General features: G+C 31.1%; 1 protein-coding gene across 11 annotated transcripts in view; it reads right to left on the reverse strand.

Moving 5' to 3' along the window:
* LOC134695419 (dystonin-like) overlaps positions 1–24,012 on the reverse strand; it is a 131,023-nt gene that overhangs the window by 67,659 nt on the left and 39,352 nt on the right. For all 11 annotated transcript variants that reach the window (XM_063556663.1, XM_063556664.1, XM_063556665.1 and 8 more), the window contains 9 exons: positions 23,814–23,876; positions 23,202–23,293; positions 22,516–22,621; positions 21,839–22,066; positions 20,186–20,304; positions 17,014–19,423; positions 11,577–11,744; positions 8,869–9,042; positions 5,001–5,084 (listed from right to left, as the gene is read on the reverse strand). In XM_063556663.1, coding sequence (XP_063412733.1) covers positions 5,001–5,084; positions 8,869–9,042; positions 11,577–11,744; positions 17,014–19,423; positions 20,186–20,304; positions 21,839–22,066; positions 22,516–22,621; positions 23,202–23,293; positions 23,814–23,876 — 3,444 coding nt within the window. The remainder of the gene's footprint in view (positions 1–5,000; positions 5,085–8,868; positions 9,043–11,576; positions 11,745–17,013; positions 19,424–20,185; positions 20,305–21,838; positions 22,067–22,515; positions 22,622–23,201; positions 23,294–23,813; positions 23,877–24,012) is intronic.

The following is a 24,012-nucleotide window of genomic DNA, read 5'->3' on the forward strand; positions in this document are numbered from 1 at the left end:
CCCCTTCCCCATGCTGCGAAAGCATACACATTATATTATCAAACACATGAATACTACCTTAAATATATCCTCTATGTTAAGATTACTGATGTCGTTTCCCTCTGCCATGGTGTCTTAGAGACTGCATCCATCCCTTGAACTTCACTTCTGAGAATATTCTAATTCCATGATCAACTTTTTACTTCCAATGTATTACAGCACAACAAAACAAGAAAGTTTTTGTTCTCAAAACTTTCACCACAACTGTGTAAATTTTTGGAAGAAAATCTTGCCACTTGGATTTGTTTTTAAGTCCATGTAAATAAAGGTTATATAATCCTTATACTGAAACAATTGCCAGTTCTCCGAGGACTAGAAAGTGTTAGTCCTTTCAAACTATTACATCAATGTTTTAAAATCCAATATATTACATGAAGAAATTGTAAACCAAACTTACTTTCCACAAGTTTTACTTTTCCTTTTGAAATTAAATTCACACTTTGAATATGGATTAAATTCAAAAGTATTAAATTATTTACATCTATAGGCAAAACCTTATCACTTTAAAAAGACGGGAAAAATCGTTATCAATGAAAAAGCACTTTCTCATAAAAACACACATGGCAATGAAATCCTTTCCATTTTAAATTCCAGAGTTGACAAAATATAACTGGCAATAGAGAATTTATAAAACAGTGGTCCTATGTTAATCCAGAGATATGACCCAAGGTGGTTAAAGTCACCCAGGATCTGTATATTATACTAACACTAAACTATCATAATCGTAAAACCTGTATTAACATGGTATACAAACAAAAGACCCAAGTCATTGATTTAAATGCCTCGTCGAATGATTTAAACGTTTAAATGGTGATAAATAAACGTACAGTCAAATCTACAAATTGAAAAGACTTGAATAGTTAACACTATCTCGGGAATGACAAGGGATTCTGTCTTGGCGTAATCCACGGTTGTGGAATTATTATTGGTAATTGCCTTGACGAGATAAGATAGTTTAGAGACTGTTTAACAATATCATTCTGATGTGTAAACAATGTATAGATTGGCTGATAGAATGTAAACAATATCACAATGTATTTAGATATTGTTAGAATAAAGGGATAGAGTTTAATATGTCTAGCATTATTATTTATCACTACAGTGACGTTACAATTTTTTTGCTATGTTCAAACAGGATTCTGGAGTCCTGCAGTTTCACAAAAAATCTTACATCTAAAGTTGATCGTAAGTTATGAACAATCCAGTCTACTTATACTGAGGGGGGAAAGGACCTTTATCGGGACTCCAGGATCAAGTGTTTTTAATTCGAGATTGACCCTTTCAGGATCCAGGATTTCTTTTTTTTGAATTTTGGGACCTCAGGATTTCTGAATATCGTGTTTTTAAACCCGGGATTTCTGGATCAGGACCCCTCTTACCCCCCTATGGTCAATCTTAGTCGTAAGTTTTTTCTTGAAACCAACTCCTGAACTTTAATTCTTATTCAAAGTCAGTTGTTTCAGTAATTTATATTTATCATTTAGAAAAAAAAATGCTTACAATGCAATATTTCATGTAGTTTCTATTTCCAAGGATCATAACTGATCATCACTGACCATCAAACTTGTCCAAGACCTTATTGTTATAAACACAGGGTTTCATATTACCATCAATAAAAATCCTTTAAAAAAATATATGCATAAGAGTGCACTTACGATGCAATTTTCATTATATAACATTTCAGAAGGATTTCAATCAGAAAACAGAAGTTGTTGAGTGTTGAATCTGAAAATGCACCACACAGTATAGCTGACTGATACAAACCATGACACCAAATTTCAGAATTCTGTGTAATGTAGTTCCAGAGAGAAATGTGACAAAAAATATTCATGGGATGGAAGGACGGATGGACTGACAGTCAGAGGTAAAACAGTAATTAAACCCTCACTTTTTCAAAGATGGGGGTATAAAAAGAGATGAGACATAAGAAAGCAAAGAATCCCTTAGTACCTATACAAGTAATGGGAAAGAGCTTAATTCTTTTTTCTCTTTTGAATACTTTCAGATAATTTATATTTATAATATCTAAATAGGCATATTTCCATACTCCGTTTTTGTATTTCGGATAAAAATTTATTGAAACAATTCAACCATCAGACAATGATATATACATCTATTGTTTAATTCAATAATATTTATTTAATGAGCCAACCATCCAGTTATGATTTAAAGAATGGTATGATAGTCTGTTATCTAAAATATATATCTTTTTATTAAATGGTCATGTATGCTAAATATTTAAATGTTTAAAATAGATCATAAACCACATACTGGTGTGTTATTTAACATGTTTAACTAGAGTTTTGGGTCTTTAACCAAGAAACTAGGTCAGAAAAGACATTTACCTACATTATTTTAATATGTGGTATTATTAAGAACTTAAAATTGTCAGAGCAATCTGTCATTTGCACAGCAACTACTGCAAATGTAGATGCAGTACTAAGGGAGATAACCCAAAAAACTATATGGAAAGAAAATAATTATGAGGGAGTTTTGAATTTCAAATCTTTAATACAAGATGTTTTAGGAAAACAAATACAAAACAGAATGATATTAAGGATGATTATAATGCCTAAATCAAAATATGTACATTTTCATTTTCAAAACATTAGTTTCAATAGAAAGAGGTTTAGAGAATGCGTGAAACTGTACTTATGTATCCCGTCATACTTTGAACCACACCATTATTTTATTTATTATTATTACTTTTACTGTTAAGTCTGGTCTTTGGTATATCTACTTTACGTGAGTCTGTATTTATGTATGCCGACATACGACAAAATTATTTTTATGTCTACCTGTGCGAATTTCAAATGCGCTATTTTACACCAGTAATGAAAACCTTCTATCATTTATGGGTAGACTTTACATAGATAAATTCAGCCGTATTTGACGTGAAACTGTTCTTATGTATCCCGTCATACTTTGAACCACACCATTATTTTATTTATTATTATTACTTTTACTGTTAAGTCTGTTTTTGTTATATCAACTTTACGTAAGTCTTCATTTATGTATGCCGTCATACGACAAAATTATTTTTATGTCTACCTGTGCGAATTTCAAACGCGCATTTTTAAACCAGTAATGAAACCTTCTATCATTATGGGTAGACTTTACATAGATAAATTCAGCCGTATAAGAAAAGCAAAATGAGAATGTTAAATTAATGTATGCCTTTTTGTGCTTCTTTGTTACATTTGTTGTTTATGTAGAGATATTAAGATGATAACACAATATTGACTGTTGTACCCCTATTTTTGACATTTTTACTCTTTGTGTATGTTTGTTTTGTTCATGCATCGTTGACAATTTAATGGAATTTGATGCGACTGTCATATAAGTGAGAGGTTTAGCTAGCTATAAAACCAGGTTCAATCCACCATTTTCTACATTAGAAAATGCCTGTACCAAGTCAGGAATATGACAGTTGTTACCCATTCGTTTGATGTGTTTGGACTTTTGATTTTGCCTTTTGATTTTTGATTTTCCTTTTTGAATTTTCCTCGGAGTTCGGTATTTTTGTGTTTTTACTTTTCATTAAGGCAGCAACAAACACGTCAACTATTCTTCTTATTCTAGTGAACATCTACTAAGCATGAAAAGTAAACGGGGAATGTGTCCATGGGACACAAAAGATGCCCCTGCTTCCATATAACACTATAAAGGGACATAACTCATGAACAATACAATTAATGCCATCCAAATTTGAACTTTTATCTGAGTTTTAGGTTAATATGATTTGTGCATCGAGTTTCATTAAATTTGATTCAGCAATTTAAAGTTAGAGAAAGAAAACCAACTTTTGGATGTATAGATACAGACGAACAATTAAGGTTACACAAAAAATGCCCCCTTCTTCTAGCGGTATAAGAACCATAAAAAGAGTTTTCAAAAGGTTTTGTTAACTTGCGTATTATAATTATTAACTTGCGTATTATAATTACAACTGAATGTTCACTGACCTGAAGATTATTGTCTACTTGGAGATATATAATTTGGGTAAAATGGAAATTGTGGAACAACCTGTTTAATATACACAGGGGGTCTCATGGGGGGTTCTGATCCCGGATCCCTCTTACTGTTTTGTCAGATTCCCGTATCCTGCTTACACTATGTATGTAACTAATCATTTACTAATATACTGTGTATTCATTTCAGGTATCAGTCATCCTTATTATTAAAGCTATAAACCTAGGAAGATGTTGACTCTCATTTATGACTGATACTACTCGCTAACAGCTTAACCACAGTGAATTTACAATGCCAGTTCTACAGTGCCCCATAGACGGCTGTAATTGGAAATCTCAGGACCTGGATGAAGCATTTGCTGCTGCTTTAACCACTGCTCTACAGATTCATGACAGAACCGTCCACCCACCTCTGGCTCAACCGTAAACGCACATGTTAAAATAAGACCCACCTTCTATAGCCACAGGATGTGATCCAGATCAATGGTCTGCATTCACCAGACAGTGGAAGATGTATAAAACAGGGATGGCGATCACAGACAATGTCTTGCCTACAGACCTTTTCTTCTGCTGTGAAACTAATCTGCGTACAGATATTATGCATGACCTTCAAGGTGATGTTGCTAGTATGCTAGAGACAGATCTTTTAAAGGCAATCAAAAAGCTGGCTGTCAAAGAAGAAAGCACACTAGTCCAATGCATAAAATTGAACAGGATGACTCAATCACCTGGCTCAAATCTCAGAACTTTTTTGGCCAGTCTCAGAGGCCAAGCATCACTGTGCCAGTATAGATGTTGACTCTCATTTAGTACGTAAACAATTGTTATTGTTTTGTTATTTCCGGGGTCCCGCTAAACCTTATTTCCGATTTTCACGACACAATAACTTTCAGGTTTACAAAAAATCAGCAATCCTGCGTTTCGCTTAGACCCTAATGAGACCCACTACACACAAATCTCTTTCATTACTGAGAAGAATATTAGACAAACCTGAGCCTCGTCTCTGAAACCATCAGCTATCTTGAAGGCATTGGCCATTTCTGTTTCTTTGGCTTGCAGTTCATCCACAAACTCCTGTAACAAACAAAAATATCAAAATTATTAGTCTTGTCTTCCAAAGTTTTATTGTTGGTGTACTATATGGCTTTTACTGTAGCTGCAACCATAGCGACATCAGAAATTAAAACTGAATGAAATTGATAAAAAGAAAAGAAGTTGCAATGTAAATTGTAAACTAATTTAGGTTTATTTAGTGTTTTTGGTTTGGTATGCTTTGAGTTAAATAATTTTAAATTTGAATGAATTTTTTTCAATTTGATCTGTGTTTTGTGATAATAAGCATTTTAAGTATCAGTTTTATAATATTTGGTGAGGCAAACTAAAGTTAGAAAACGGAATCCAAATATTCAGCAATTTTTCCATTTGTAAAGAGACGCAACTCTTAAATGGTTAAAGTGACGCAATCAAATTTCATAATTGAACTGTGTTTTGTGGTTATGTTTATTTTTATAACATTTGTTTCAGGCAAACTTAAGTAAGAGAAGGAAAACAATATGCATATACATTGTGCAAGGGTAAACTTACATTGGAATGCCTCCTCTGGGAATGCAGGGGCATAAAAATGCTGGAAATGCTACATACAAGTATATATAAATTCTATGCTTACGAAATCTAAAATGTGATCTTTTAATTTTAGGAAACCTATCCCAATTTCTGCATGAATGAAATCATACCAGAAACTGTGAATTTACAAAATTAATAAGCTGATGAATCGATAAATTTTCTATTGCATTTTATACAAATTAAGATTTATATCTAAAAGAAAGTAGACGTCTAAATGTCTCTGATAATACAAGGGTATAGTAAAGTTATCAAAATGTCTTGCATAATTATTTCTTATTAATCCTTTGACCGAGTCAATGAGATTAAAGTTACGCCATTATCAGTCCAATGAAAACTAATTTGTAAACTTAAATATACTCACATTAAAAATAAAATTATCCCATTACACAATATTTATATATATTCCAACCTTAAAAAAAGTTTTCTATTTTGGACCTTTTTTACTTCAATATTTCAAAACATAATTTGGTTTTCATATTGTACTCTTATCAACATAATCATACACAACACACTTAGAAATTATGAATATGTCTTAATCCAAGATTAATTAAGCTTAATTTTTCCATATTGTATTACGCCAAATTGATATTTAAACCTTGTACACAAACAAATTAAATGAACAATCAGTCTATGGTCAAAATTTTAAAAATGTAAAGACCTTGTTCATGTATCTGCATATCAACTTGTTGTGTGTCCTTTTAATCAAAACATCAAAGATTTTAAACTGTTTCAAATGATTTGGACAATTTATGCTGAACTTAAGGGATATAGCTAGCAATAGACCCAGTTTAGATAAAGCAAGTCTCCATAGCAAGACAAACATTTAGGTCACCCACAGTACTAGTAGTGAAATAATATGGAGAAGAATAAAAGCAGTTGTCACTATTTTCTAAACATTGTTTAAATTTCTAAATGTTATCATGATTATTGAGAAATGTATCAATTTAAAATAGAATTATTCAAAACTTTAAACTCAATGTCCAGAGTTTTATATACATTCATATAACTTAAGGAAACAAAGGTTCAGATGAGTTCGCGTCTTTATTTCATGATCATACTTAAACACCTTAAACAAGAGATTTATAACAATTTATAAACATTATCTATCTCCTTTTATTAACATCCGACAGGTTTAATACAGAGATGACTTTTGACAAAAGTTATTAAAATTTATGAGGCGGAATATCAAACATGTATCAATTTGAGAAGATTTAACTTAAAACATTTCATTTAAATAAAACAGGGGAATGTGGTTATATCAATGAGCAGTTCTTCAACATGAGAGGATTTTTTTAAGGAGATGGTCATGCAATAGATAAATTTTTACCCATTAATGATTTTTTGGACAATTTGTGGACCATAGTGGGCACACTGTTAAAAGATATCAATAGGACCACAAGAGTTACCCTTCCCATCTTTTAAAAGATATAGGAAGATGTGGTATGAGTGCCAATGAGACAACTCTCCATCCAATTAAAAATTTATAAAATAAACCATTATAGGTCAATGTATGGCCTTCAACACAGAGCATTGGCTCACACCGAACAACAAGAAATTTTTTTAAAAGAATTGCCATCAGAAAAATTTGTGTGTATCTTGAAATAAGAATTTTTTAGCCAAAACAAATGTATACTTTTAAACTTACAAAACTTAAAAATGTTTCCAGTCATTAAATTCTCATCAATAATTGAAAACTAAAGATCCCAAACAAGATTATAATCCTACTATGTTGTATGATGCAATGTTATGTAAATACATAACTTCACTTTATAACTTTTGTTTTTTATCTATATATCTTATAAACATTTGTGACATAACTGATTATCTATTCTGTCAGTCTATTTATAATATAAATATTTTCTTTTGGATTAAAAAACAACTTAAGTTTTTTTTCTTCTTTTCTTTGGTTATGTATAAATCGAAGGACTTCATCTGATATAAAAGTTTAAAGGCCACCCGAATAAAACACCTAACTAACATTTGAACAACACTCAATATGTACAAAATCCCAATCTTAGATATGCATAAATTTACATTACTCAACATGCAAAAAATCATTACCATAAGAATAAAAACTGCTTCAATTCTTATGTCATATGGTTCTCATCAAACAACCACTTACTGTCTAAATCAAACATATTAAGCAATAAGGGGAAAAGAAAACACACATGTGTATAAAAACTGAATAAGATTTATAACTATAAAGCCATGATGAAATTCTTCCAAAAATATCACACAAAATGCTTATAAAATATTCAAATACGAATTTACCGTATAACAAAACCCGTCCTCTTCCTCGAAATCAAACATAAATAACGAAGTGTGAGCCATATCATTGTCGTCCATGTTAAATCCTGTGTTTACGTTTTATTTAAATGAACCTGTTTTATGGTCAATGTACTTTTTCATCAATAAAATTGAAATTGTTACATGAATTCCTCAAGTTGTTTGATTTTAAACTATCTTATTCATGCATGTGTTTTCATTCATAGTATAACAATGGCTAGACTGAAGCTTGGGGCTTTTAATTGAAATACACACTATGATGGTCCTTTAAATGTTGCATAGCAAATTTCATTCAAGTAAATCATGAAATTTAAATAGAGTTATTCCCCTTGGCATGTTAAAGCACAACATGTTTTAAATTGGATAATAGGATATGAAAAATTATAAAAATGGACACACAGGTTTAGCTTGATCAAAGTATTCCCACACTGGCAGAGATGTCATACACCGTCAAAAAATAAAAATTCTTGCAAATTTTTTTTTTTTTTCATGAAATATATGTCTTTGTTAAAATCATTGTATAATTTTCAAAGATTTTGTGTGATTTTCTACACAAACTTATTTTGATATAAATTTTAATGTTAAAAGGCCTATTTATTTATGCCCATTTCTAGATTATATGGAGAATTCAATTATTTTTCAATCACTATATAAAACATAACCCTTCCCCTCCCCCTTTTCAGATATGCTTAGAATTCAACAGAAAAGTCTTTTACCTGGTTTAACCTTGGAATTTATCAGAGTTCTGGAAAAGTTCAGGTCCAAAGGTTTTAACCACCAAAATTTTGAAAAAAACAGACACAATTTGGTAATTTTTCAATAGAAAAAATAGAGATTTTCTTAAAGGACCACAAGGGAAAACTAGATTGCAAGAAACTCTTTGGATATAATCCTAAGATAGGTTGTAAACTCCCCCATTTGTTCCTTCTCAAGAAGCCAATTATTTTACCTTATAGTTTGTAAACTGTAATTCTATGTCTTCATCTGAAGCCTGATATTCCTCTGACAGTTCTATAGCTTGGTCTAACCATTGGTCCAAGTCTTGTAGATTACCATAGAAATCTTCCAAGTCAGCCGACATTTTCTCAAACCTACGGCATCTTCCTTCTGTCTCTGTCGAGGCCTAAAACATGAAGTGGATAAATAATACATTTGCTAACAAATGTTAATGTATGTTCTGCTTCTTTTGTTAATGTGGTTCATGCATGATAAGTATAGATCATTGGGTTTTCTACACATTGATATCGTAAAATATCAGCCGCGAGCCACAATCTGAACCTTTTTGGCGAGTGAGCATAGGGAACGAGCTAAAAAGTTTCACATTGTGTCGAGCTGATATTTTACGTATCTATACGTAGAAAACTCGATTATCTGTTTATCGTTCTATCAATGATCTTTCTTCCTCTCCCTAAGACAGTTTTACGCTTGACGAAAGCAAGCTTGATAACATCTCCTGTCACATTGTGACGTTGCTGATAACTTCTCCTCTCACATTGTGATGTCGCTGATAATGCCTTGTCTCGTTTTGAAGTCTTGATACGAGAATTACTGAGCGACCTAGCAGGGTGATATAGGTGTAGGGAAGGACAAAATACTTCAAAACCTCTCACATAGAAGTCATTTACTTCAGTCCCAAAATAAATGGAAAATGTGTCAATGGGACACAGATGATGCCCCTACTTGCATAAAACAATATTTAGGGACATAACTCAAGAACTGTAAAAGTGAAATTCAAACTTGATCTGTGATTGGAGGTAATAAAAATTGTGTATATAAGTTTCATATTGTTATATTTGGTTGAGGCTAAACTAAAATTAGAGAACGGAACCCAAGATCATAATTCTCTTATTGAATCCTATAAACAAGATAATGTATAGTCTATCCTGACCCAGAACCCCTTCAAACCCCTCCTAATAAAATAAAATGTTTCAGTTTTCAAAAGAACTAATATGCTCCACAAACAACATAATCAAGTAGTCACACAGAATTATACATCCATGGATCTATCAGTTTACCCATAAAAGGTAAAACGCTCTCCAAACAACATAAAGTTAAGAAGTCCCATAGAATTATACATCCAGGGATCTATATATCATGTATATTTACCCATGAAGAATTGGTAAATTGTTTTCCAGCTATAACATAGTCAAGAAGTCCCATAGAATTGTACATCCATTGATCTACAGGCTTGACCCATAAAGAAGAGCTAAAGTGTTCTCTAATTGTCTCACAGATTGACAAAATGTCCTCAAAATTAACCAAAATTATTTGTTGTTTACATATTGAACCTATATATGTATATAAATAACATGTAAATGTTTTTTTTGGTAAAAAGGTACTTTAGACATGTTGTCCATAAAACATGTACTTTGACATACAACATGTACAATTAGGCCAAACAATGTATGTACATTGTGTATTACCTCTGGGTAAAACTCTAGTATCTAAAACCAATTAATTATTTGTTTTAAGGATAATTCATCCCTGAAATAACCTATGTCAAGTCTACATCAAACATACATGTAAATACTGTCAGTCTAGGTCGAGATTTACCATGCTATCTCAAAACTTTTATATACTGTAAATTTTATCATTTTTGCAAGCAAGGATGATGCATCGCATTTATTGGACATTGAACAAAAATTCAAGATTGATGAATGCAATTGAAGAAAAAGCAGATATAAATACTGCTTTCCAAATTTTTAAAGATGTGAGTTTTGTTTTTGTGAATAACATTTTTCAAACAGACCATGTAATACTGCCTTTCTGTAATTCTGAAAAAGGCTTTCATAAATATGTAGGAAATCATCTACATGCAGTATTACAATACATGTACATGGAATTGATTTTAACCAAACATACTATTAAAATAGGATTGAGAAATGTATCACTGAAAAAGAAAGGTCAATTTGAACCCAGTGTATAATACATTAAGCTAAGATGTTTTCTCTACTTTATCACCTTTGGGATGAACTTCTGAATCTAATAGAAATTAATTACTTGTTTTCAGTGTTAAGTCCTGACAACCAAAACAACCCTTAGCTTTCACTTTTTGATTAGAATTTTTTACAAACTCCACAAAAATCCTTGAAATTTTTTTTTAACACTTTAAAAATTAGATTCCAGCATTTTTTCAACAGTGGTCTTTCAATTTCCTCTAATTTGATTTAAAAAATAACGTTTTTTATTGAACATTACACTACTATGCATTTGTTTCTATTAATTTTTAAGGGTAGGAATACTTGCTTTCTTGGTTTTAACTGAGTCTACATACAATATAAAATAAGGAGATGTAATATGATTGCAAAGGAAACAACCATCTGCAAAACATGAATGACATATATATGTAGCAACTAAACCTCCCTATACTCAAACACTTCACAAACACTTGAATCTCAAATATAATTATGATTCCAAAATAATTGAATTTGCCTTTCCATGACAATTGGCAGTGCTGCATTGGGACATATATGCAATATGATAATTATCCACATCCAAAATTTCATTCAGAAAATCATTGCTTTCGAGAATACACCACAACTATTGATCACAAAAAAGACATAAACAGATTTTTTTCCAATCTTAAATTTTTCTACCAACAAAAACAAATGGATATACACAACTAATTGACAATATTGTAGTAAATATCTGACTTACATCATTAAAGCGAACTTTAAGGTCAGCAGTGTTAAACTTGAGTTTTTGTAGCTGCTGAGCTCCATCATCTTTCTTGTCCACAGTACGATTGTTTTCTATCAACTCCTCTGCTTGTTTAATGGAGGTCTTCACTTCATCTTCATGCTTCGAAATATCATCTTGTAAAACCTGCAATAAAAAGGTGCACTCTATTGTCAATACTTGTGGTATATATAAGACCAATTAATTGACAGGTTCTTGTGGCACAATCTTCCCTATAAGGCAAAACAAACTAAAGGTAATCTTTCCTACCTCAATACTTATCCAAATTTTCATGCCTACCTTAACATATTTTATTGACATTTTTTGGTCAATGAACAAAACATTTCCGAACATAGTATATATGCATATGTTAAATATTTTTTTGAATATTATAAAATAAAAATATTATTCTTTCTACTACCTTTTTTTTCTACGATGTGGCCAGAAACTATTTCACTTTTTTTGGCCTTAACAATTAGTGTTTACAAACATTTTTTCACATACTTCTTTTTTTCAAATAACATGATTGATAAAAACAGACCTGACTAGGATTTGCTTGAATGAATTTTATTCTCCTATTTGCACAACATAGCCCCTGGTACATCATCTCTTTATGAATGGAAAAATTTGAGGACAAAGAAAAATCTGTATCATTTAACATTTTTACTTTCAAACATAATTAACATTTTGTGAATGAAATATCAGTCAATTATAACAATAAATAGTATATTTTTCATGAATGAATTCTTAAAACTTTAAAAACCTTATAAGGGTATGTTGATAGCAAGAATGTGCATTTCTGTAACTTGCACAACTTTTACAGCAAACAAAAGCTAATTCAAAAAACTTTTTGGCCATACATTCCAAAGAAATTTTAAACACAAATCAATATTGTTTTTTAAGTTGTTGAAATGTTTGAAAATTAGCCGACTTTTGTACATACACACATGACAAATATGTAGTCAGAATGTAAACAAACAATAGCTTAGCTTGTTTTATTTTTGACAAAAAATCCTTGCATTCAATTTTTTACTTTCTTAATTTTTGCTTATTCTTCCTTTTTTAGTAAAGGAGAGGGAGTTTTATAAAGATAAGAAGATGTGGTATGATTTCTAATAAGACATCTTTCCTCCAGAGTCTATCTGAGACCAAATTACTTAGAAGCTAAAAACTATGAGTCAATATATATGACTTGTCTTTTTTTTTTTTTTTTTTTTTAACTTTTTCATCAATATGCATTTATCAATTGAATATAATATAAAATATACCGACTTTATTTTACTTACAATATTTTGCATTTGAGCCACACAGAACGATAATCCTGCCAAATTAAATCCTTTTTTTCTACATCCATATTTTGTTTTATACATGAACACAAGTTTCATCCCCAAAAAGCACAAATATCTACATTGAATCTTATATCTCCAAACACAAGAACCTGACATAAACAATATCAAATCTCTACACAGGTGTGCTAACGATCCAAAGTCAGGTGTGTATAGGTGAAAATGACATAGTTAAATTATAGGTACTCGTCAATTACTCAGTATGGTGGCCTCTTGATTAATTGCCTGACTTACAGAAATTTGTGTAACACTAGAAAATACTTATCGCCTACCGGTGGTAATTTGTGGTTGGTCAGTTTTACAGTAATTTTGTACATGTTGTATATCTGGATAAAAGTTGCGACAGTGTTGTGTTAAATTGTTAGTTTCTTGACTTTTTTTGTTGTTAACATTGAATTTGATAATCTTCAGTGACCAATGATATGGACCCTGTACTATTTATCATAAAGGGAAATCAACTTGGAAATTCAAGAACATTTTTAAGTTGTAAGCAATGGAGCCTTCATAGAAAAATCAAGTTGCTTTCTTTAAAAAAACTATTATATTTATTACTTGGGAATGTACATAATTTTTCCAATTATAACCCTTTGGCAAATTCTCATTTCTACTAACCGGATGACTTATGCAAATTACACAAACCTATCGCAATATAAATTTATGCACTCAGTTTGTTTTATAATCTGGAATTCTGGATGCATTTATTTTATCTATCATATCTTTATATTTTGTTTCCTACATGAATGCCTTTATACCCAACTCGTATTTGAAGCTGTCTTTACTCATGGTAGATGTTATATCTTAATATAATAGTTGAATTCGAATTGACATTTTATTCCCGAATTTTTGACAACGCAAAACGATAGTGTGCTTTTGAAATGTGATCTATAATAAGATAGTAGGTCAACACAATGAATACAATTTTCAAAACCATACCATAGTAAAAATATGTAGATGCTATAATGTAAACTATTTTTATACAAACAAACAAAAATTGAATTAAAGTTTCATAATGACCTAACGTCCTGTTAGTTTTTCTTTTTCAAATTCTTTTGAATATACATATAACATTAATAAACACGAATGTCAAGTATTAACGGATCGACATTGTATTTATTGAATGAATCTATTTCTAAATTATTACATTCCACTATGTGAATATATTACTATACAAAATATAAGCAAAATCAACTTAATCCATACTAAAACAGTATAAAATAATCAACATTATGATTGTAATTAAATTTTGTTGTGAATATTGTAAATTATTTTTATGGTTGTTGTGAGCAGCAAGGATTTAAAATAATGCTTTATGAAATAAGAACACACAAGTGTTTTTATTCACGACCGTTTAAAATCTAAATATTTGATAAATTCATCTTACTTTCCGTTTTATGATTATATTACAATACAAAAAAATAAAAATTATTACTAATCAAACCTAAAAACTAAAACGATATGAGATAATAAACGTAAAAATATAATAATTATTGTTTGTAAACATTATTTTTGTAGGATGCAAGACTTTATTTAGATTTTATTTTTATTTTTCCTTTACAAATGAATATTTAAAAATACCAAAGCAGAGTATCTTGTCATATAAAATACTTATTCCTTAATTGCAACTCTGAAAATATTCTGATTTCAATCATTGTTAGTTTCTTCAGAAACATAAATACATTTTATATTATATATATATATTTCTTTCATTCCGATTGAATTGAATACGTTTGATAAGAATATTATCTTTCTGTTTTCCGATATAATATAAATAGTTTAACCAGTATGTTCTCCACGTAAGTCTATAATGAAATACACAGTCAGTATCCCATGGTTAAATCTTCAAACATAATTAGTTTACATGTTATCGAGACAACTTTATAATTGACCCAGATACACACAGTGTACAGTAGTCGTTTTAAAACAGATATAATTGCGTCGTCAAGGGCCATCAAGGGACCATATCAAAGCCGTTGATAACAACCTGTTTAGACCTGTATAAATGACAGAAAACTTTCGAGAAGTTCCGAGAATTTTATTCTGACTTCCGGCCGAGAGATATCGAGTGGCCCATAGACACATCCAAAACTCACCAATATATAAGGGTTCATGCAAAAATAATATCCACTTGACTAATTTTCTTTCTTAAATTTCAAATATTTATACCAAACAAAAATTCATACCTGGAAATATACATCATGATGAATGTTCACAATAAGTATGAACCAGAGAACTGATTTATAGACCAAATTTTTGTTTGATTTATTCCTCTTGTTTTGTTTGTCATGTTTGTGTATAATGTCAGAAAAATGTCTCAGCTCATTTTAAAAGCAGTACATCTATAAACTTTTAATTTTTCTTTGAAAACACTGATGCAGCTAAAAATGTGCAAATGTAAAACTGAGTCTGAAATAATTTCTAAATTATCTCCCCTTAGTCTGTATGATCATTAATTTTGTTCACATATAAAGCTGTTACAACAGTAAATGTTCCCATCAATATACGGTTTCACTGAGTCATCATATCTCTAGGACACATATACAGCTATTTAAATTAATACCCTAAAGACTTAGGATAAAGGTCAATATGAATCATTTTTCATATTAATAATTGAAAATCTAAGAGCACCAACCAACACTTGGGTCTATCATGATTTTGCTGTAATATTTGTACATTATTTCAGATGAACCTTTATCAAACATGGATTGATTAGTGTTTAGTGTCCAGTGGCAATCAGTACATGGGGTAGAGTACATGCTAATGAGGTTTAATACTTGAATGTTATATGCTTAGCGAAAAAAAAAGCTGTCATAAAAAAATTCTCTATGGTTTGATCTGGACCTGGATTGAACCCACAACCTCCTTAACTGAAGATGAACACACTGTTGCTATGAACAAGGTTTCCCCATGGTGAACATTCTTTTTCTACACCTCTTTTGTAACTTTTTTTTACTTCAATGTTTCCTTCTTGGAAACAAAATAAATTTCAATGTGCATTGGGATATATTTGAGACACAAGTTTTTGGGGCCATGAAAATGTGTCGGTTAAAGCAGGATGTTGGAATACTCAGAGGTGTCAAGATTAGGCATTTTACACTGTATTTAATATTTGTCTTTTATTCTTTAACCATGCTGCTGTCTTTTTTTCAACATGAGTTTTTATTGCCATTTAGTATCTTCTTAGTTTTAACCAATCCCCCTTAAACAGATTTGGAAGTTGTTGTTGTTATCTTCTTAACTCACTTCAAAGTCATTGTACCTTCTTCAATTAGACCATTAAAATTCAAATATAAATCTATCATCCCAATAATAGCTTGAGCCATCTTATAAACTACCTGGACAAAAGATCAAAGGGTTTAACACCTGGTGGGTCCTACCTACACACTGACAGGTAGGTATCTCTTTAATGTACACCTTTATTGTGTCCAAGACCATGCTATCTTATTAAATGAAAGGACTACTGGTCAACTATTTTATGTAAAAGTACTGTAAATTCAGAAATTATTGCAAGGTTTATATTAATGCGAAAAATGCGAGAAATTTGTGAACATAATAATTTAAACTCACGTTTTTAAATATTGATAAGTCAAATTTGTCATATGTTTTGTATAAAACATTAATATGTCAGACATTTTAATTTTGTTTGGAAGAAGTTGTCATAATTTTGTTTAACATGTTAAACATATGTTTTTAAAAAAAATAACATTGTCATATTTTTGTTTGATACAACTTTGAAATGAATGATATCATGGATGTTGTGAAGAGCAAATATTAAACTTTAACATAATTTGCTTTAATTTTCTGCGTACTGTGGATTCATTTGTTTTCAGGACTAAGGATTGAGGAAAAATTGTATTTCATAAAAATTGTATTTCTGGTTTTGCCCAAGTCCACATAAAAATCAATTTATATTGTGCTTTGTTGTTCATCTAAATTCCTGGTTTACTTATGCTCATGAAAATTTGAATCCCACAAATAGTCTAAATGAATCTACAGTAAGCAAATTTGATTTTTCTACTTAACTTGACACAAGGTCAAATTTGTAACCTTGAAATACAATGAAATATGCTTACCTGGTAGTCTTCTGTTTGTTGCTTTAGATTTTCCAACTTCTGACTGGCTTTGTCATTGGTTCCTAACGTCTGCTCAACTGTCTGTAGCCAATCAGAGCTCTCTCTCACATCTAACAAAGCTTTAACAACTTCCTCATCAGAAGCCAGCTGTACACATCCTGACCTTGGATCTAATTTCACTTTAGAATTCAAAGTCAAAAATCCATTTGCTAAGGCATCTCTCAAAGACATTTTAACATTGTTAGGAGCAACAAAATTAGTTGACCTTGGATTGACCTTTCCACTGTCAATCAAATCTTTCAAGGTCACAGAAGTGTCAATGAAGTCTTCCTCTATAATGCTAGGTTCTATAAGACCTTGCTCAATAGCTTCAGCTAAGGTGAGTTTTTCTCCAGTGTTTGGATTAATGTATGTTCCATCTTTAGGATCAAATCTTCCTTCATCAATCAGATTTCCAAGAGTTGTAATTCTTCCATTGACCTTATCAACTAAGAAAACATTCTCCGGACAAATGAGTCCTTGTTTTAGAGCCTCTTCCATTGAAATTGGCCTTGAACTGTTACCTGGGGCAAGTAAACCAGTGTCAGGGTCATAATTTAAGTCCTCCATCATTTCTCTTAGTGATAATTTATCAAGTGCTTTGATCAGATGACTTGCAGCTGCTGGATCAAGTTTTTGTTCTTTAATTGCATCAGCCAGGGTCATAACCTCTCCAGTAACTGGGTCAGTAAATTGTCCCTTCTGAAGGTCAAGGACTCCAGTTTGGATAGCTTCCTCCAATGACATTTTGCCATCAGAAAATGGTGAAGGTGCAGATTTCACTGAAGTATCCATCAATTTGTTTAACCTTTCAAGAGTTTTAGCGACTTTGCATCTTTCTTCCGGATCAATAGAACACTTGACAATACCAGCTTTTTCTGCTTCAGTAAGGGTCAAAAGTTCACCTGTTTTAGGGTGAACATATTTCCCCACAGATAGATTATATTTGCCTTCATCTATGGCTTGTTGAAGACTCATAAGTTTCTGTGAAGGCACGTCATAAATGAATATTTGATTAGGATCTATGAGTTTCTGTGCAATGGCTGATTCTAAAGACATTGTTGTTCCGGTCTGTGGATCTGTGACGAGACCTGTTTCTGGGTCAAATTTACCCTGTTTACATAAATCACCCAGACTAGATTGATTATAGACTTCTAATAAATCTTTCAAAACTTCAGGATCAATAAAATTCCTGGCTGCAGCTTGTTCTAAGGTTAAAACTTCACCGTTCGGCAGATGAAATTCACCTTTAGCGAAATTAATCACACCTTTTTCGAAAGCTTCAGTCAAGGTCATAGGAGAGTTATCACTGGGATCAATGACAGTTACGGAATCAGGATCCAACACCGTTCTAACTTTATCAAACATTAATTGATTCTGATCCGGTTTCCATCCATCCACATTATCTAATCCACCTGACATTTTATCATCACCAGGAACAAATTTCTGTCGTTTAACTTGAAGCTGTTTGATTGTTATAATATCAACTCCTTTCTCTACATCAGCATCTGTTGCTGGTTGTGCCTTAATCAGGCCTTGTTTTAAAGCCTCTTCAAGTGACATTGTTTCACCTGTATTAGGATTTCGGTAGATAGAATTTGTAATATCAACCACTCCATCCATAATAGCTCTCTTCAATGAGATTTCCTCTCCACTATTTGGATCAATGACACCATTAACTTTAAAAGAAGCATCTACTAGATCAACAAAAGTATAAACTCCATTTTCTGACAAATCACCAACAGCAGACGGATCAACAACAAGGTAGCCATTTTGAATTGCTTCAAGAAAATCAACTTCCTCTCCGGTGACAATATTCCTGTATTTTCCTGTTTTTGGATTAAGTATTCCGGCATTGACCGCTTGTCTGACCCCGATCCATTCTCCAGTGCGAGGGTCAATAACACCAGACACGGGATATACTCTTGTATCTAAAGTATTCCTCATTGGATGAAATCCATCATGGCTATCCCCATTGGTCAGATTCTCACTAAAGTCTGCCAGAATAAATCCTTTATGTATGGCTTCGGGAATAGTCATAACCTCTCCTGTTGAGGGATTTGTAAAAGTCCCTTGCGACAAATCTAGCATACCCTGAGACATCGCTTGGAACACAGATAATTTTTGTTTTGATTTTGGATCAATAACGCCTAAGATTGTAAATGGTTTGATTTCTTCCATGAAGTCCTGCATATCTCTCAAATTTTCTCCACTAGAGGCCACTAATGATGCTTGTCTGGACTGACGTTTTTTTCTTGGTGGTGGAACGGGTCGTTTTGCATTGTGTCGTTCATTTATGATCATGTCTGCTTTAAAATTTGTCAGTATGGCTTCTTTAGAATTCACATCCACATCTATAACTGGTAAAACCCTGAAAAATACAAATCATTTATTTAAAAGAACATAAAACAAATGTCATTTTAGTTGTCTCATTGGCAATCATACCACATCTTCTTTTTTATAATGTCAAGTTTTTGTAAGAAATCGTATTTAATGGAATAATCATTTTGTCTTAATCAACTAAATCATTTTAGTTAAAGAATTTAGCTCATCTATAAGCATTTGATTTATATTATATTAAAACTCTGGTGGATAGTTTTTGCATTGGCAATCATACCACATCCCCCTTTTGGGGTAAAAATTTGTTCATAACTTTTGTTTGGTTTATGCAAATTGCTATGTTCTGTTTCTAAAGTTCGCAACAATTTTCTTCTTTTCTATCGATTAGTCATTTTTTCAGTGGCTACCAATACTGTCATGAATTCTGTACCACAAATTTAACTGTTCCAAATTTTCTTTATGTTTGTACTATTCTTTAGCAGAATAACAAAATTCTTTCAATGATAAAACCAGCTTTCCTCGATACTTCAATATTTGTACCAATTAAAAGTAAATAGAACTGTGGTCTTTAATCAATTTACTGCTACATTACACAAAATATTAAAAGATTTGTTTTTTCCACTTTTTCTCATTAATAACTGAGTAAAGTTGTTTGTTGGAACAGTACACAAAAAAATAAAAAAATAAATAAGACAATTTGTATAAAAGACAAATACCATACTTCAAACTGTCACATAGGCTTTTAAATGAAATCTAATTAGGCAAAGAAATGAGACAAATGAGATAAATATACCTTTCAAAATAAGCTTTAGATTGAAACATATGTCCTTGTTCAGTGTTGACCATTAGTTGCTCCTGACCTCTGCTGGAGGATACATTGTCCTTGTAAGATTTCCCATATGTCAAAAAATCCTGAAATTAAAAATCATTTCTTTATTTGTCTTTTGAAAGCATATTTGTGCAAATGAAAACAGAAAAAAACTACATAAGAAATCTCATAATATTATTAACCAAATATTATATATACAAAACAAAAATGCAATGTGGACAAGTAAATAGTGTAGCCTTAAAAAATTACCTTAAAGAAAATTTGTTCATTGAAAAAATAATATTTTATAAAAATAAACCATTGTAAAGAGCATACACATGCTAGAACCCCTGGATCCAACTAATAGAATGATTTTATAAGCTAACTCTCACGTAATAAAAATATTTACCCAATCCATGCTACCTTAGATTTAGATTTTCTATTCTTTTTTAAAATTATTAATAATATTAATATAAGTTTATAGAAGGATTCAAAATATCAACTTTATGTACTTGTCTCGATTTTGCTGATGTACTATGAACTTATTTACTATAATTATACTATATATGAAGTTCTTTGCCAATAAACACATTACAAAAAAAGAAATAAAAACAGAAAAAAAAAAAAAAATATTTGTGCAAATGATTTTTATCAAGTAAGCTGTACATGTAAACTCAGAAATCATTATAAAAATTAACAAAGGATATAAAATTTCATTTATTATTTATTGCTCAACACACACCAAACTTTTTTTCAGGGAGAGAAAAAAATTATCTACTAGTATGTCACAAATTCAACATAGTTTCTACTAAATTAGATAGGGTGTGACAAAAAATTGACAACCTGAGAAAAAAGACAGTGTTGATGGCCTCATACATAATTTACAAGGTCAATATCAATGAATAAGGAAGTATAAGTACATATTCTATAAAACAAATAAATACATAAGGAAATAAAAATCATCTTGTGCAACAATAAATTAAAATTCTTATTTAAATTGAAATTTTTACAGTTCATTAATATCACCCCTTAAATTGTTAAATGCATTCAGAAATATCCTTTCTGTATTTATTGTGATGTATAAAACAAAATTTTGCAAACCAACTTTGGTAAATAAAAGAACAACTGCAGTTACTAAAATCAGTCATAATTGGGTTTTTTAAGTACAGATTTTGTGCTAGAAATGTCAGCGTATTCTTGTTCTACTTAACAGAAGAAAACAATGCCATAATAGCTGTTCCAGTTGAAATATATTTTCTGTACTCTTTAATACTCTTCATTCAGTAAGGAACAAATACTTTAATATTTTTCAAGTGGAAATGATATTGCAAAATATTTTATCCACTTAGATCTGATATTATGAAGGAAATTCAATTTGATGATAGAAACACCAAATCTTGTACTTTGATTGGTTGATTGCTGTGTTTGAGTAAGATAATTGTGCTCGAAAGTTTTATGATGACTAAGCCAGAGATGATACATCACTTATGATTCAACTAAATAGTAAACAAGAATATGTGTCCATAAATATCTTGCCCATGAATGCTCCCACCAGCATCCACTTCTTGGTAAACTAAAGCAATTGAATTCAAGAGATTTGAAGCCCTGCTAGGAGAAACACATGTGTGTTGTACTTACTTTATATAGTAACATAACTCTGCCATTTGTTTGCCATTTCTGTACAGAGATATTTTTGGCATCTTTTTCTCCAGGTTTAAACTGACTTAAGATTTTTCTAAAGTTTGTCACGCTGCCCATTAAATCCTGGAAATTTTTGTCGTCATGGGTAACTGGTCGTAAAATCTGAACAGCTTCATTCATAAGTTTCATCAGTTCAGCTTTTTGGGGTGCAGATAAACTTTTCATCTGAAAAATGTATAACTTCGATTAAGCAAATGATTACTTTATTAAGTGTAGACTTTTTTGGGGTGTAAGGCAGCTTATATATTATGAATAGATTTGGTTTAAAATACAAATACATAATTACAATCAAATCTTTGTTTTATCAAAATTTCATTTTAACATTTCAAATATCTATGTGGAAGACTTTTATTTCTTCAATAATCCTACGTCTCAAATATTTACATCAACTGAAAGAATCTGGTTGATCAAGATTCTCAAATACTTTTCCATTGGTTGATGTACTTCATAAACTTTGATTTTGTCAGGTTTTTATGGATTTCCCCTTTTTGATTGGTTTTTAATGCTGCTTTCAACAATTTTGTGCTATTTCGTGGCAGGAAGATGGAGTGCCCAGAGAAAACAAATGAACCTCGATAGGAAAACTGACAATCTTGAGTTCATAAAATACTTACATCAATTGAAGGAGTCTCTTTGATTGAGTTTGTAAAATACTGTGTGAGCTGTGTACACAGACGTTTTAATGTGGTGTCCCAGTTGATCACCAGCTGATCTTTTAATCTGTAAAATAAAATATTTTTATGAAATTGAAAATGGAAACAGAGAATATGTCAAAGAGATGAGAAACCTGTCTAAAGAGCAGAAAATAGGACAATGCCAAGAGACACGTTTCACAAGTTAGTTCCATGAAAAGATTTGCAAACAAAAAATAGTGAATAAAAGCCTTATTCTAATTGAAATGACAGAAACTATTTGTACAACTTTTTTTCATGATCTAAAGCCTAAATACCATTTCAGTCATTGCCCTTTAAGATTAGGTCTTGACTGGCAAAAAAGGTAAGGGTTGCTTTCATCATCTTAGAAGCTAAATAATGCTACGTAGTACTACATAGATTTGTGACCATTGAACATGAAGCTAGCCTAGCTGCTATCAATATCTATGTAGCAGCTAGGCTAAATACCTGTTCAATAATCATAAATCTATGTAGCCCTATGTAGAAACTACGATATTGAACGTGAACCAGTTTTTGGACCATTAGTTTTCATACATAAGAATATTGCATTACAATACATGTGTTATAGATTAATTTTTTAGTTAAGTATTATAATATCCATGTTTGGTTAATGCCCTGTTACTTACTTTTGATTTTCATGAAGAGCTTTCCTGTCAGGAGGAGGGATAACCAATACAACACCAGGAACATCAGCCTCAGTTCCATCTGATTTTCTTATCTGAAATAGGAAAATAATTATAGAAATACATTCAGTTTTTATAACTAGTACAAAAGTCATTTTGGGACCTGAGTTTGAAAAATTATTGAAATTAAAATATTTTTCTAACCAGATAAAAAAAAACACCAAGAGTTGACTGATGGTATAAAATGTGTCCTGTTACTTTATCTGGTTTGTTATTCCAAATTAGGAAAGTATTTTGTAAGTATAGTATCATGATTTATTTGGAATATGTATAGATAAGGACAAAATGATTTTATTTTGATATAATCAATGTTTTAATTATTGTTATTTTTCCATTTGGTATTGGAATTGGGTTTGGCCAAGTTTTTACTTATATTTCTCATCTTATGCTGATAGTTAAATTAAACTAATCTTTTATTTCATTCAATTGAAAAGTGTCATTAACACATATTTCTAATTTAATACAAATATACTAACACATGCAGCTAAAAATCATCATGTTTCAGACCCCCCCCCCCCCCCCCCCCGCCCCAGATATTTCTTGCATGATACTAACCTGCCATTTGTCTGCATCTGAGTTGTCTAATACAATACAGGCATCGCCTGGGGACAGACTGATCTGAAAGAGATAACAATGGATTAAGTTGGTGATAGCCTTAAGATATAGCAATCCCAATTTAAAAGGATCCAAACATTTCTTCTTGATACAGAAATGGGATGTCTCAATCTTACATTTTTTGTGATAGCATTATAAG

Source organism: Mytilus trossulus, chromosome 13 (assembly GCF_036588685.1).
Source record: "Mytilus trossulus isolate FHL-02 chromosome 13, PNRI_Mtr1.1.1.hap1, whole genome shotgun sequence".
NCBI lineage: Eukaryota > Metazoa > Mollusca > Bivalvia > Mytilida > Mytilidae > Mytilus > Mytilus trossulus.